General features: G+C 39.2%; 1 protein-coding gene across 8 annotated transcripts in view; it reads right to left on the reverse strand.

Moving 5' to 3' along the window:
- tjp2a (tight junction protein 2a (zona occludens 2)) overlaps positions 1 to 12,731 on the reverse strand; it is a 29,725-nt gene that overhangs the window by 14,245 nt on the left and 2,749 nt on the right. The window contains exons 2-4 of one of the 8 annotated variants that reach the window (XM_086171084.1): positions 7,335 to 7,376; positions 6,638 to 6,767; positions 1,845 to 1,898 (exon numbers count right to left, since the gene is read on the reverse strand). In XM_086171084.1, coding sequence (XP_086027210.1) covers positions 1,845 to 1,898; positions 6,638 to 6,643 — 60 coding nt within the window. In that variant the 5' untranslated portion in view covers positions 6,644 to 6,767; positions 7,335 to 7,376. Of the gene's footprint in view, positions 1 to 1,844; positions 1,899 to 2,658; positions 2,847 to 4,563; positions 5,018 to 6,637; positions 6,768 to 7,334; positions 7,377 to 10,604; positions 10,888 to 12,731 lie in introns of those variants that run through there. The other 7 variants (XM_086171079.1, XM_086171078.1, XM_086171077.1 and 4 more) reach the window with 7 other exon arrangements.

The following is a 12,731-nucleotide window of genomic DNA, read 5'->3' on the forward strand; positions in this document are numbered from 1 at the left end:
CATTTCTATCTCTGTTGGTTTATTGGATTTAGTTTTCCTCATTTAGAAGACATGAGCAACATGACACAAATGTAGGGGAGTAAGAACATTCTGGCCAACCAAAGAATGTGCTATGATTTCCCAACTGTCCACTCACTGCATTATGCAAGGGAAAAAGTACAATCATTCGTAATGCTCATCCTAGATCCCACTGACTGACAAGATGAGACAACATCTGAATGCATGTCAAACATACGGTTAATCTCAGTTAACAATAAAAAGTCCATTCTATAACAAGTCTATTCAAAATATAGTTTATGTTAAGCCAGTGATGCAATATACAATTTGAGAGGCAAGCAATATCAAAATATACCCGGTAGTAACACCTTTCCTAACATTCCATACTTCAGCTTTAATTTGCAACGATGAGGATATCATTATGTTACATGTTACTGGGACTTGGTTACAAATAACTCTGCAATGGAAAAACTTTTAGTCAACTGAATGATCCTGTTCCATAGGAAGAGTGGGAATTAATGACTGCATTTTACTCTGCATTTCTGTAACAACATTTTGCAGCTGCAGCTCAACCTCTCACACCACCACCTTTTATTCCAAAGTCAAGTCAATTTCTACCTTCCATGTGTTAGTTGAATGACGGGGGAGAGGAGGGGTGGTTGTAGCAAGCGAGCAGTGGAACATGACAGCTCAACATCATGATGTTTCACTCTCCTGAGCGTCACATTGATTCATGTTCAATTCACTTCCAACCATGTGCGGACAATATGAATTCACTTAGGGGGATCACTCAGTTCATGTCACTGCATAGCTGACATGTGTCTTCGGTCTGGATGCATGAGGGAATCTATTTAACCCTCATTTGCTCTTGTCTAAGTTAGTCTGATGTTATTCTGAGCTTGGGAACCCATGTCTCTTCCTCAAGCAGACCGAGAGAGAGTGAAGGAAAACTCCAGGTATAAAGCACAGAGTGACGGCATGTTATGTCAACCAAGATACACCTGCTGCAAACCTGACACTTTAACACAATCACTCCCTGTGTCACAAGCAGAATTTGAAGCCTTCAGCAGCACCTGAAGGACATAGCGTTCTTAATTTTTAAATGCGTAGCTGTTGAATTAGGAGTTTCAAAATGTAAATGCAGCATTTAAGAGACAATTTGACAACCCGCCCCATTATAAAAGTTCTTGAAAACCTTAGATTTGCCCAGCAGAGAGACTTAAATACAAACAACAGCGGCAAAAACAGCAAAACTTCTTAACAACATTCTATATTTCTTTGGCAATAAAAGTAAAATTGTCGAATATGCCATTTGATATTTGTCTGACACCAATTTCTAGAAAAAAAGCATCAAACATTGATCTTTACATTTCAAAATAAAAGCCTATTGGCAGGTTGAGGTTAGAAATGCCCACTAATGAATACTTTAACTCCATTTGTTTCTCAATCAAGCCCTGAGGGAGATACTTTCCTCTTCACCTGTTATTTGTCACCGGGTTAGATGTTGTGATGTTATTCTCAGTTAACACACTGACACTGGCTCCTTTCACAGATGTTTAAAAAAACTTTGAGTTGTGCCAAGTTTTTTCCATTATTTAATGTTTCGCACCTGCCAGGGTTCTGATCCGATCTGATAAGACTCGCATTCTGAAAAGTGAAAATCTTTTCCTCATGTAGCATAGGTGTACTTTGGCTGTGGTACAGCGGTCAGCCGGGTTTGGTACGTCCTAGTCACTATTCATTCTTGGGTGTCAGCTGATAATTCCTCGTCAGTAAACCAGCTGATAATTCGGCCTCAGTAAACCAGCGAGGGTTAATATTGTAAATGGAGGCACAGATGGACTCACCCTCTGCAGGGTCACAGTGTACTGCTCCCACACTGTCTCTTCCATGACTGGGTTCTGTCGAGAGAAAGGAAAGATTAAGGCTGGTTTCATTTCACTGCACAGATTAATAATGTAGTACGTGATGTAACGACAAAGCCACTTCATTAGCTCGCCGTCGTTACACAACCAGGAGCCTCGGAGGAACAATGACAGACGTTCATAGCAACAACAGGTTCCACCGGGAAACTTATGCCTCGTCTTGCTTAAATATTATGATGCAAATATGATAGTGTGCTATCCCCTGGAAACAAACTCAGAAAGAAGTCAGCTGACTTAGAACAGGTAGACAACCTTTGCAACATGTCCTTGTATCTTGGTATCTTCACAACAAATGAGTGACTGCTTTTCTTTTATTTGGCAAGATATAAGAGGAAAAGCCAGACCAGAGTGTTAACCGTTCAAACCGACAGACATGTAAATAAAGTCAAAAACAAACAAAACTGAAACCCTGTGATTCAACTTTGGCAAACAGATGAAAAAAAAAGTACGAGTTATAGCTAGTCCTATTATCCCACCCTACCAAATGAAGAAAATACATCTAAGAGTTCACTTTCTGTAAATTCAATCTCCTGAATGAAAACTTACTTCACTTCCCTTTCTAATTCCATCAATCTAAGCCACAGTCAAAGTTCAAGCCACCTTTCTGCTGCTGACAATATCGTCAGGAATCTGAAAATCATAACACATATGATAAAAACTGGACCAATCAGATTGGGTCACTTGGACAAGACACAAGTGGGATCAAAAAGGGAGGTCGCGTCACAATCACACTCACAAGTCCTTGTAGGATGCGGATGGTCTTGACCGCATGAGCCCACTTCCTATGCAGGCTAAGCACAGTCTTCATGGTGTTCCTCCTTGCTTAATGCCAGCGGTGATCTGGCAGACTGATGTGGCCGCAGCCTCCTCCATGGCCACAGCTGCACCACCAGCTGCTCCGCCTGCATCTGCCCGCCTGCTTTGACGCAAGCGTGACTCTGCTGGCCTACATTCAGCTCAAATCCCACCGTCTGCAACCCCGCACAACACACTGACACACCAACTCTTCCATGTGGTGATTAAAGTTCTCAGATAAACAAACTGACTCACCACAGACCAGATTCCCACCCCAATGTTTTTCACACCTGCTCACTTACAAGTTCTGGTATCTAATTGGTTTTTAGAGTGGAAAACAGCATCATCGGAGAATTATGTGCGCTGTATAACAGAACATCACCTCTATCACTAGATTTGGCTTACTGATATCCTGACAATCTGAACACAGCTTTCCAAGGGAATCATTATATTGCAGCCTTTTGCATACACTATGCAAACAGGAAGGTATCTTGAGAAGCCATAAGAACTGAAAAACCAAACAATGAGATATATAAACAAATAAAAATAAAATAGGAAACTGACACTATTTTTCACAGGTGACTTTTAGGGAATGATATGATAGTGATGGTTGTCTGTGGTGTAAGTCATTGTCTCCTGGGAGTCAGCAGTTACATAACATAAATACTCTCCACTAATGAGGGGTGGAATACTGGGTCAGCCTGGTACAGCGCCAGATCACAAGCAAATTATTTCAAAACGCAGGAACTTTTTAAAATCAGAAATATTATGAAGGTGGATTTTCGTTAAAGCGCCTGAATTCAAAATTCAAACAAGATATAAATTATGGCAGATATATCAACAAATTAACCAATTCTCAAATAAAGGATGGGATGAAGGATTTACGTGAACAGATATAGAAATGTCTATGACATATGAAAGAACATTTAAACAATGTGCTAAATGAACGCCTTGTGGTAATATATTTGTTTACGACTATAGGAAAGAACAAAATAACCAGACACCAATTTGATATTTTGTTATAGGAAGATATTTTTTTGCTGACAACAAATGTAACAATAAATATGAATACAGTTGCCAATTTCATCTGTAAAATATCAAGGTAGTGAGGGGGGAAAAAAAATAAACAAAAAAAAATGCATATATAAAAGGAGAAAGCAAATAAACTTTGAACATTCTTGTACATGTTCTATAACGATAAAAAAAATTCTATCCACATATTTTCTGCAAACTTTTGTTGATAGGCCGGGGGAACAATATCCTCATAGACATTTTTTTTAATTCACTTTTTCCGAAGTTTATTTGGAGTTCACCGCTTTTACCTGCAGTAGCAGCAGCGTGTGGGAGAAACGCTGTCCGAGTCTGCCCCTGTGTGGCGGCGGGGCGGACTTACAGCGTCGGACAGGAATTCCAATGTTTACATCGAAGACAAAATGCAGCTCCTGATAAGCCGACTTCAAAAGAATCACTAAGGGCGTTGTCTCTTAGCACTCGAGCATTTTAATAGAAACTTCTATTAGGGATTAAAAATAATGGTCCGAATACGACAAAGTACGAGGACAGGGAGGCTAAACCGTCGAGTTCATTCGGAAAATAAAAGAGGGAAAAAAAGACTTCACATTTCCAAGCGTTACTAGCTAATTACCGTCGATTACAAAATACAGTGATTTGTTTCCCAGCTTTCTTTCCAAACCGAGGACTAGCGTACGGCTAGCTTCCATAGCAGGTGCGACAGACCGCGGAGAGCAGACATTTCCTCTGGAGTTTCGACAAGAAGAACTGGAAGGAGGGGAGGGCGATAACGACTTAACTTTGTTGTAATATTATAATAATTTCAGATACTTACGGTAAAATGGTGATTTGCATATCGGCGCAGAGAGAGCACCCCCTCCCCGTTCACTGGCATCACGAACTTTGAACTGTTCTGTACTCTAACACCCAACTACACCCAGTTGGTTCTTTCCGGTGGGATTTGTGACGAAACCTTCCGGGTAAAAAAAAGAATTCCAAGACCAAAAAAAAAGGGAAATGTTTGAGTCCCTTCAAGTGGACATCACAGTTTGATGAGTTTAAACAAAAACTTTTTTTCCATTCAGGGAAGAAATTAGGGCCAAGTCTGCTTTTAGCCGCTTCGGATGGTACCAAGCGGGAGCTGTGGGGTGGAGTTAGATATGAAGTGTTCTCCTAACTTGGAAAAATGAAAATTAAAGAAAAAAAATGTAACGTTTTAATATATACACTTATCTATTGACTTTAAATATGTGATTCATTGTGAGAAATAAATACATTTTGAAAACTAGGCTAAAAAAATATTAAGTCTGACTCCGGCTAATACCCCGCGCTGATAGACTCGTCCAAAGTTCGCATTGATTTTCGGGGTCCTGCTGTGAGGCTCCAGACACAAAACAGACTTAATACAACCTCCTCCTCATTGTTGACACTTTCCGAGGGGACGGGGCGTTGCTTTTGAATATTCTATTAAGTGATTTAAATAAATTCTGTATTGCTCAAAGTTGACATCTAACTGCAAATGACAAATCATGAGGAATAAACACACAGAACAAAGTAATGGATAAAGATGAAACACAGATACAACATGGCATTAACACCTAAACTCTAATTTCTGCATAGTTTCCCGCAGCCACTGGGTTACAGAGGTCTTGTTCACAAGCAGCAAAGAACAAGTAGTTCCCGCAGCACATCATGACTGAAAACAATAGAACAAGAACATATGAAAATGGCTGTCATATGATTACAGAAATAGGATTTCTAATCCAAACACTGCTTGCTTTGAGATTTAACAAGGAAGGAATGTCTTAAAGGATGTGGTCTGCACACAGAATCACTCTGTTGAAGAAGGTTCAAAGCACTCCAAATAAAACACTGCAGCCTAAGACCTACTTTAATTTGAATCATCATTGAGCCAAAACAACAACAACAACAAAAACAACGATAATAATCAGCTAGAGTATATGGCTTGGTAAGTAGATACAGTCATGCAGTGACCTGTGTATGTGTGTGTGTGTGTGTGTGTGTGTTTGTATAAAAAAAAACCTACTCATTCCAACATGGTCTTATCTTGTATCAGCATGACACAAAATACAGATTAAACACCACCTGACCAGGAAAATATTCCAAGTCCTTAATACCACATTGAACCAAACCATTCCTTTTAATATTCACAAAAAACTGCTCTGACAAAAAGGATAACTTTTTTACAATTGCATACCAATGTCATATTCAGAAAAATCAAGCTTTGTGATGTTAATAAAGATAAATCATCCAATTTCACAGACAGAGAAATGGAATATAGGCATTAAACGAGGTCATTCTGCAGCAGAATAGCTTCACTCGACTGAGCAAATTGCTCAAACAATGAAATTCCGTGCCTCCATGTTTAATCATCATCCTGAAAGCAGGAAGGGTCACTGAAGTACACATTCAAACAACGGAAGAGAAGACGAGGAGTAAACAGTGAGTCACTAACCCTCGCATAAAGTGTGGAGGAAGAGACCTTATTTCCAGCGGAGGGCTATTTTTAGGTAGAATACATGCATTTTTCAGATAGCCATGAGATGGGATTATGGAAGGGTTTCCTGAGATCAAAATTCATGTAATTTACATCGGATAAAAAAAAAAAGCAACAACAGCACAAAGATTCAAACCACTAAAGGGACCATTGTTTTTCGTGTAACAGCAACGACCGATGGCCAGAACTACGTTAAACATAAACAAACGGCATGTGGAAACATGCAGATGCAGCATGAACACAGCAGCCAGTGATGCCAATGCTACGGAGTGACCTCCAATATGAGAGTTGTAGGCTAGTTTTAAAGAGGTTATCATGGTCGCGGATGGTAAGAGGACCAGCTGATCAGGGAGTCGGGAGAGTGAAAAGTAAAAGCATCAAAGCAACGTACCATCATGATAGCCGAGTAGCTGCGTGAGGAGAGGCGCCGCAGATACAAGTACTGGGCTTCTCGGGACCAGCAGAATCTGCGGTTGGACTTGAGGAGGGCAGTGGAGGTTTGGTCAGAACCAGGCTGGTCCCTGCAGAAACACAACTCTTTAGTACCACAAATGTTCCTGCTGCTACATGTCATTATAATCACATAACAATGTCAGTGATGTCCCCAGTTTTTTTTTTAAATTCAAAATTACTTCTATTTAATCAGGTATATGTATTTAATACAACTAAGGTTACCTTTCTCTTCAAAAAAAAACAAAAAAAAAACAAAAGTGAAAATTTAGATAACTTGAAGGAGCTTTGAGAAACCACAGGAAGGCTAATGATCTGGAGTAAGCGCATTACTTTCCCTGATGAGTCATGTAGGCTTTGAGCTAGTCTGTTTCTACTGGCATTTCCCACCAAAACTGTGATACTCAATAATAAGGAAAGGATTTTTAAACACTCACTATTATAACTCCAATAGCGATGAACAAGAAGTGAAAAGTGTTTTAACTTCTTATCCCACAATTAAATGTGACAAAACTGTGATTTGTGCTCTGTTTCGAAGTGCTGCATTTAAGAATTGTTATTTCTTAACTGGCAATCATTCTTCAATATGAATTCTTGTCAAAATCTTTTTCTCTTAGCAACTGGACTTGATGTTTTACCTCTCATCCGAGAGACTTCTTCAGTTTCTTAAAGTCCCGTTGCTACGAGAAAAAAGATTTTGACAAGAATTAGCCATGAGCTGGATGACCGAGAACCTCCACAGACATGATTCCTCAATAAGATATACATTTTAAAAACTCAGAGCACAAAGTAAAATTATAAGTGAGTACAAGAATATTATCAAGACAATTTAAATTTAATTTTGTAAGATGTTCTTTTTTTTCTACAATATGCTTATATCCAATGTCCTTATTTCCGAGAGGAATAATGTTCTAATATCATGATTTTTCTTTTACATCTCATCAAAATCTGGTAAACAGTAGAAAAAACCTTTGCATATCAAAATTAAATGAGTTACATAGTATAGACATTGATAATTAGTTTCACCCTGAAACTAAGTAAATATGCAATAATAAAGATCAGTTGGTTTAAACACCACATGGTTTGAAAGCAAATAAGAGAAAGGAACATCTTTACTGGCGTTAAAATAACACTGAATTCACTTCTTTAACATCAAACATAAATTCCAACACATCATATTAAGATTTTATTACTATTTATGTCATGCTGCTGTGAAATGTTACTTTTATTATCTATACTGTACTTCTATTATCTTGCCTGCACTCCTATTATCTCCAGCAAAAGACTTGTAGACTGCAAATATTAGTATATGGTTACAAAATAGGCACAGATAAGAAGCTGTCATACCTGACAATAAAAAAAGACAGGAAACAAAAATGAAATTAATAAAAAGTAAAGATCGTAAGTGTGATAATAATGAATCAATGCCTTGTGTGACCTGCTGACCTAAAGACAAAACTAGGGAATTAATGCAAACATTGATCACATGTTAATAGAGAATGAAATCTTCAAATACTTAACCTCACAGAACACTGTTGCAATTTTTCTCAGAACCCAGTTTCACCAACGCAGGATTTACATGGCTTTAGACTAACTGAACATTTGGATTATTAATATTTATAAATGTGAAAAGTCAGGCCTTCACTGGAATGGTGCATCTCCTAACTTCTAACAGTCAATATTGTAATGAACTTTGACAATTCAATAACTGTTTTTAGCCTCTAAAACCCAGTATATTTCAAATATGATAACAAGACTTTGCACAGATTTGCAGACGCTGTCTAAATATTGTATGAAACAGACCTGCTTGCAGGTGAGTTACAAGGTCAGAGTTAAAGACAATTTTTATTAATTTATGGAAACGGAGTAGTTGTATGAGCCATTAGCAAACAAAACCCTGATTGTTGAAGAAATGGAGAATAAGTGTGCTGCATGGACAAGTATGGTTGCAACTTGTTAATATTGCAAAATAATCTGCAAACTCGATCACTGAAAGCATGTCTCAACGGGCGCCTCGTGCACTTTAAGAGAACATGTTCTCGACTTCAAGGCAGCAAGTCAGAGGAGAGATTCTCTCTAAGTGACTGCACTGGCTTCACTACAGCAGTTTAGCACTAAGTTCTCTGGCACTGTAGTGTTGAAGTGCCATGAACGTCAACGACACCCAACGAAATACGGAAAAAAAGGCCACCTGTTCCTCCTCAGTCACACTGACGCCTAAGAGAATTTTACTTGACAGTAGGATTGAAACCAGAGAAGAACTTCCGCTCTCTGAACTAAGAGTAGCTTACTATCTGCAGTTAAAGAAATGAACCGCAGACATTTGAGATGAGAACAAATGCAACCAACTCAGCACTTTATCATGATATTGCCTTCATAAACCATTACACATTCACACTGAAGGTAAATGAACTTGCTATTATTCAGGTATTAGCACTAAGGAGCAGACAAGGCAAAGTCTGTTTAATGCGTGATCCGACTTCCTCTGACATTTGCCTTCAGACATGCAGCCCAACCAGCTAAGACATGGCCAATGTTGAGCGCTTAAGTTACAGTTAAGCCCAATCGAAAGTACGCATGTTATGATTCTGGTTTAGTGGACTAGTGTAACAACAACATTAAGATATCCTATAAAAATCATAATCTCACATTCCAAGCTGAAAAGTATAATACCTTGTGATGGGTCCAATGATAGATGCTGCATCACTATGAATATCAGATAATAAAAAAACAAGTGGAAACGTGGCGTTCTGCTTCAGCTAAAGGAATAAAAGTTGGACAAATAGTGTACTAAGCAAGGTTATATTTGAAATGTGGCAAACACTGTACAGTATTCTTATTAGCACCGGCAGGTGTCTGTTTTACACAATAACCTTAAGTTGACCATACAGTCAAACACATTTAGTCAAGCACATGTGTGTGAATATCACTGAATAAGATTTTTTTAATAAATGTATATTTGTAAACTGCGATTTTATCATTTCAATACAAGCAAGATTTTGAACCTTCCTGACTGCTGTTGTAATTACTTACATATATTCGCCTTCTCAAAATAATTGGCCAAGTAATTTTTCAGGTTTTTCAGAAAACACAGAAAAACTGAGCCATATATTAAATTAAGAGTTGACAAGATGGCAATATACATTCATATGAACACAATCAAATATATCCAATAATTAAATGTTTCAAGATTTGTGCTTCAAACTGGGTTACCTCAAGAATTATGAAATATTTAGTGTCACTAAATTATTAAGATCATGAGACTGATTAAAACATCCAGGTCAATGGGATTGCATGTTTTTTCAGTCAAGACCAAATGTGATACAACATTCATTGGCACAAACAAACAACTCTAAAAAGATGCTGCTTGTTTAATGAACATTTGTCACTCCCTCTCATTAGAATGAAATGCAGAAATCACTTGCACTGCAATCGGGTCAAATGTTAATTTCAAAATATCTGTTACCTGACTTGATTCTTTTACTCAACATCATTCAAATTTCTTTACAGATTCTTAACTGTAGGAACATATCTAGAGCAAAGAAAGAAAAAGAGGACTGTCAAATGCATCCATAAGTGATTTGAGGGACAAGCGTGTTGGACATGACTTGTCCAAGTAATGTCGTGCACAGCCGGCAGTCACTACCAAGCCGACCACGTGACGATTACAACTATAACTGTCACCCTTTGATCAGCGTTTGGTTGAAAAATAAAACGGAGCAGCATCTCCAATTCTGTTTTTAGTGTACGTGCTCCTACAAATGATTGACAGTTTCCAAGCAGATGCCGGGAAAAGGATGCCTAGACATGCATCGCATCACCAGAGAGGAGAGTAGTCCTTCTCCTCACTACGACCGCGTGTGCAATCTTACAAACAGCACAGAGACACGCGCAGCGATAGGACTCACCCAGGAGGTCTCCACAGCTTCCTGCCTGGGGGAAGCAGCTCTCGTTTATTCAGAGGCACAATCCCCATGGCAGCCTGCATGATGGTGATGAACTTTTTGAACTTCATCTTCCAGTTGCCACCGAGACCCTCTCACGGTCGCTTAAATCCCTCCACTCGCGTCCCTTTTTCTTACGAAGACCGAGACCCCCCTCTGCATCATTAGCGGCACTTGCTCTCACAGCATCAGCGTTTCCATGTCGACATTCAACAAGCCCACATTCAGCGCCGGAGCTCTGAGGCGCCTGCGACTCCAGCCCCGACCGCGGGCTCTCAGATGTCCTTTTGCTTTTTCAAGGAGGGATGAAAAAGAAAACAAGCGGGCACGTTCCCGCCAGGCTGGGGGTTGGGTGGTGATGATGACAGCACGTCACTCTTACATAATTCTGGAGCTTCTTTGGATATTACACTAATGAAAATGCAGCCTTTGCCACCATCACTACAGCTGCAGCCGCAGGGATAATTATGGTAGTAAGCCCTGTCAGGTCATGAATCCCCGCCCCCCCCTCACTATAATCGCCATGCCAAGATAAGCCTTGTCACCATTTCTGCCCGCGACAGTCTATCCACTTCCATCATCAGAGCTGGACCTTTGTGGAGGTTATTTTATTTATTAATTTTTTTTAAAAGTCAAAATTAAGTTAGACAATGTAAGCAGTTATTAACGTGCACTTTAAAATGTGCAGGGAGGGATTTGAAATGCAGACCGTGCCCTGATTTCGAGCTGCTGCTGCTGCTGAAATGCAAATCTTCCCCCAGCTGCTTTGGTATACAGCGATGAATTACGAGCCAACGCTTTGAATTTTCTACAATTGTCAGTCGGTATTGTCAAAAAAGGTATTTCCATCTCTTAAATCCTTTCATGACCCCGTTATCACATTACCGTGAGTTAGATTTTGACACAATGTTTCTTACTCTAAAATAAATACATCTTTTTTTTACCAAACGAAAAAAATCAGATTTGATCCTTTCATTTTATTAAAGGCTCAGTAACATCCTAAAACAGCTGGTGGACAGTAGTGCTTCGACAGAGATTACTTGCAGTAAAAGGAGTTAACAATAAACCGCTTTCATTTTGGACTATTTCCAGCTATGGACAGAGTGAATGGATCGCAGGTACACGAGCTGATTGCTACCAGTTCACATGAATCCCCAGGAAATCAAACGATATCAGAGGAAGAGCCGCATCAAAGATAGGTCGTCCACGGCAACCTCTTCTATAAACCACAAATCAGCAATTTCAGCATTAGGAAAATGTACAGCTGTCCTCTACGGTGCTGCCGTTCTTTGTATTCATTGTAATTGTGATTTGGATTACTCACATATAAAAGGCTCTCTGATGGCTGTCTCCGCAATATAGTCAAACTGAAAGGAAGCTTGACTCATTTTTCAATCAGCTCAAACAGAATTACAAGACAAACAAGGATTTGCTTTGATTTAGTTCGACCTCAATTTATGAAAGCAAAGAGATTTTAAAATGAAGGTTGACTTTATAATCATTTATTTATTCTGATAACAATGTCTATGTCTGGAGTTAAAAATGGAGTTGTTAGAAATAGACAGGACTGTTGACTCTTGACCTCCTGTCTCCAGCAGACAAAGACTCCACCCCCCGCTCCCATCCTCACCCCGTCTCACACACACCGATCAAACCCCAGTGGATCTGGTTCCAGAGTGACCAGCCGACAGCAGGACGAAATATATAAATAATCTGGGCTCTCTTGATAAGCCGCCGGCCAGCGCTCACTCCAGCAGGATTTACATTCTAGCCTCCTGAATACGGGGATTATAGCTGTGGATGGTCAGGAACGGCAGCACGTTCCTTCTGTACAGCGAGGCTGGAGATTTTTTTTAACATTTATTTGAGAAAAAAAAAAAAAACGCACATAAAAGAGGGTAGCGGTTTAAAATATAGATATTCCTCTATTGTTTCAAATGGCTGGGGTTTATTGTGTATTATTTACACATGGTGTGAGAGAATAATTTTATTTTTTGGTTTCATAACTAATTGAAAAATTTAAATCACAATCATCCCTAGTCATTCTGTCGTTCGAAATAACATATATATGTTATAGATGACACCCATTTT

The sequence above is a fragment of the Fistularia commersonii genome, chromosome 23, assembly GCF_037954325.1.
Source record: "Fistularia commersonii isolate RoL2024-O1a breed Wild chromosome 23, RoL_Fcom_v1.0, whole genome shotgun sequence".
NCBI lineage: Eukaryota > Metazoa > Chordata > Actinopteri > Syngnathiformes > Fistulariidae > Fistularia > Fistularia commersonii.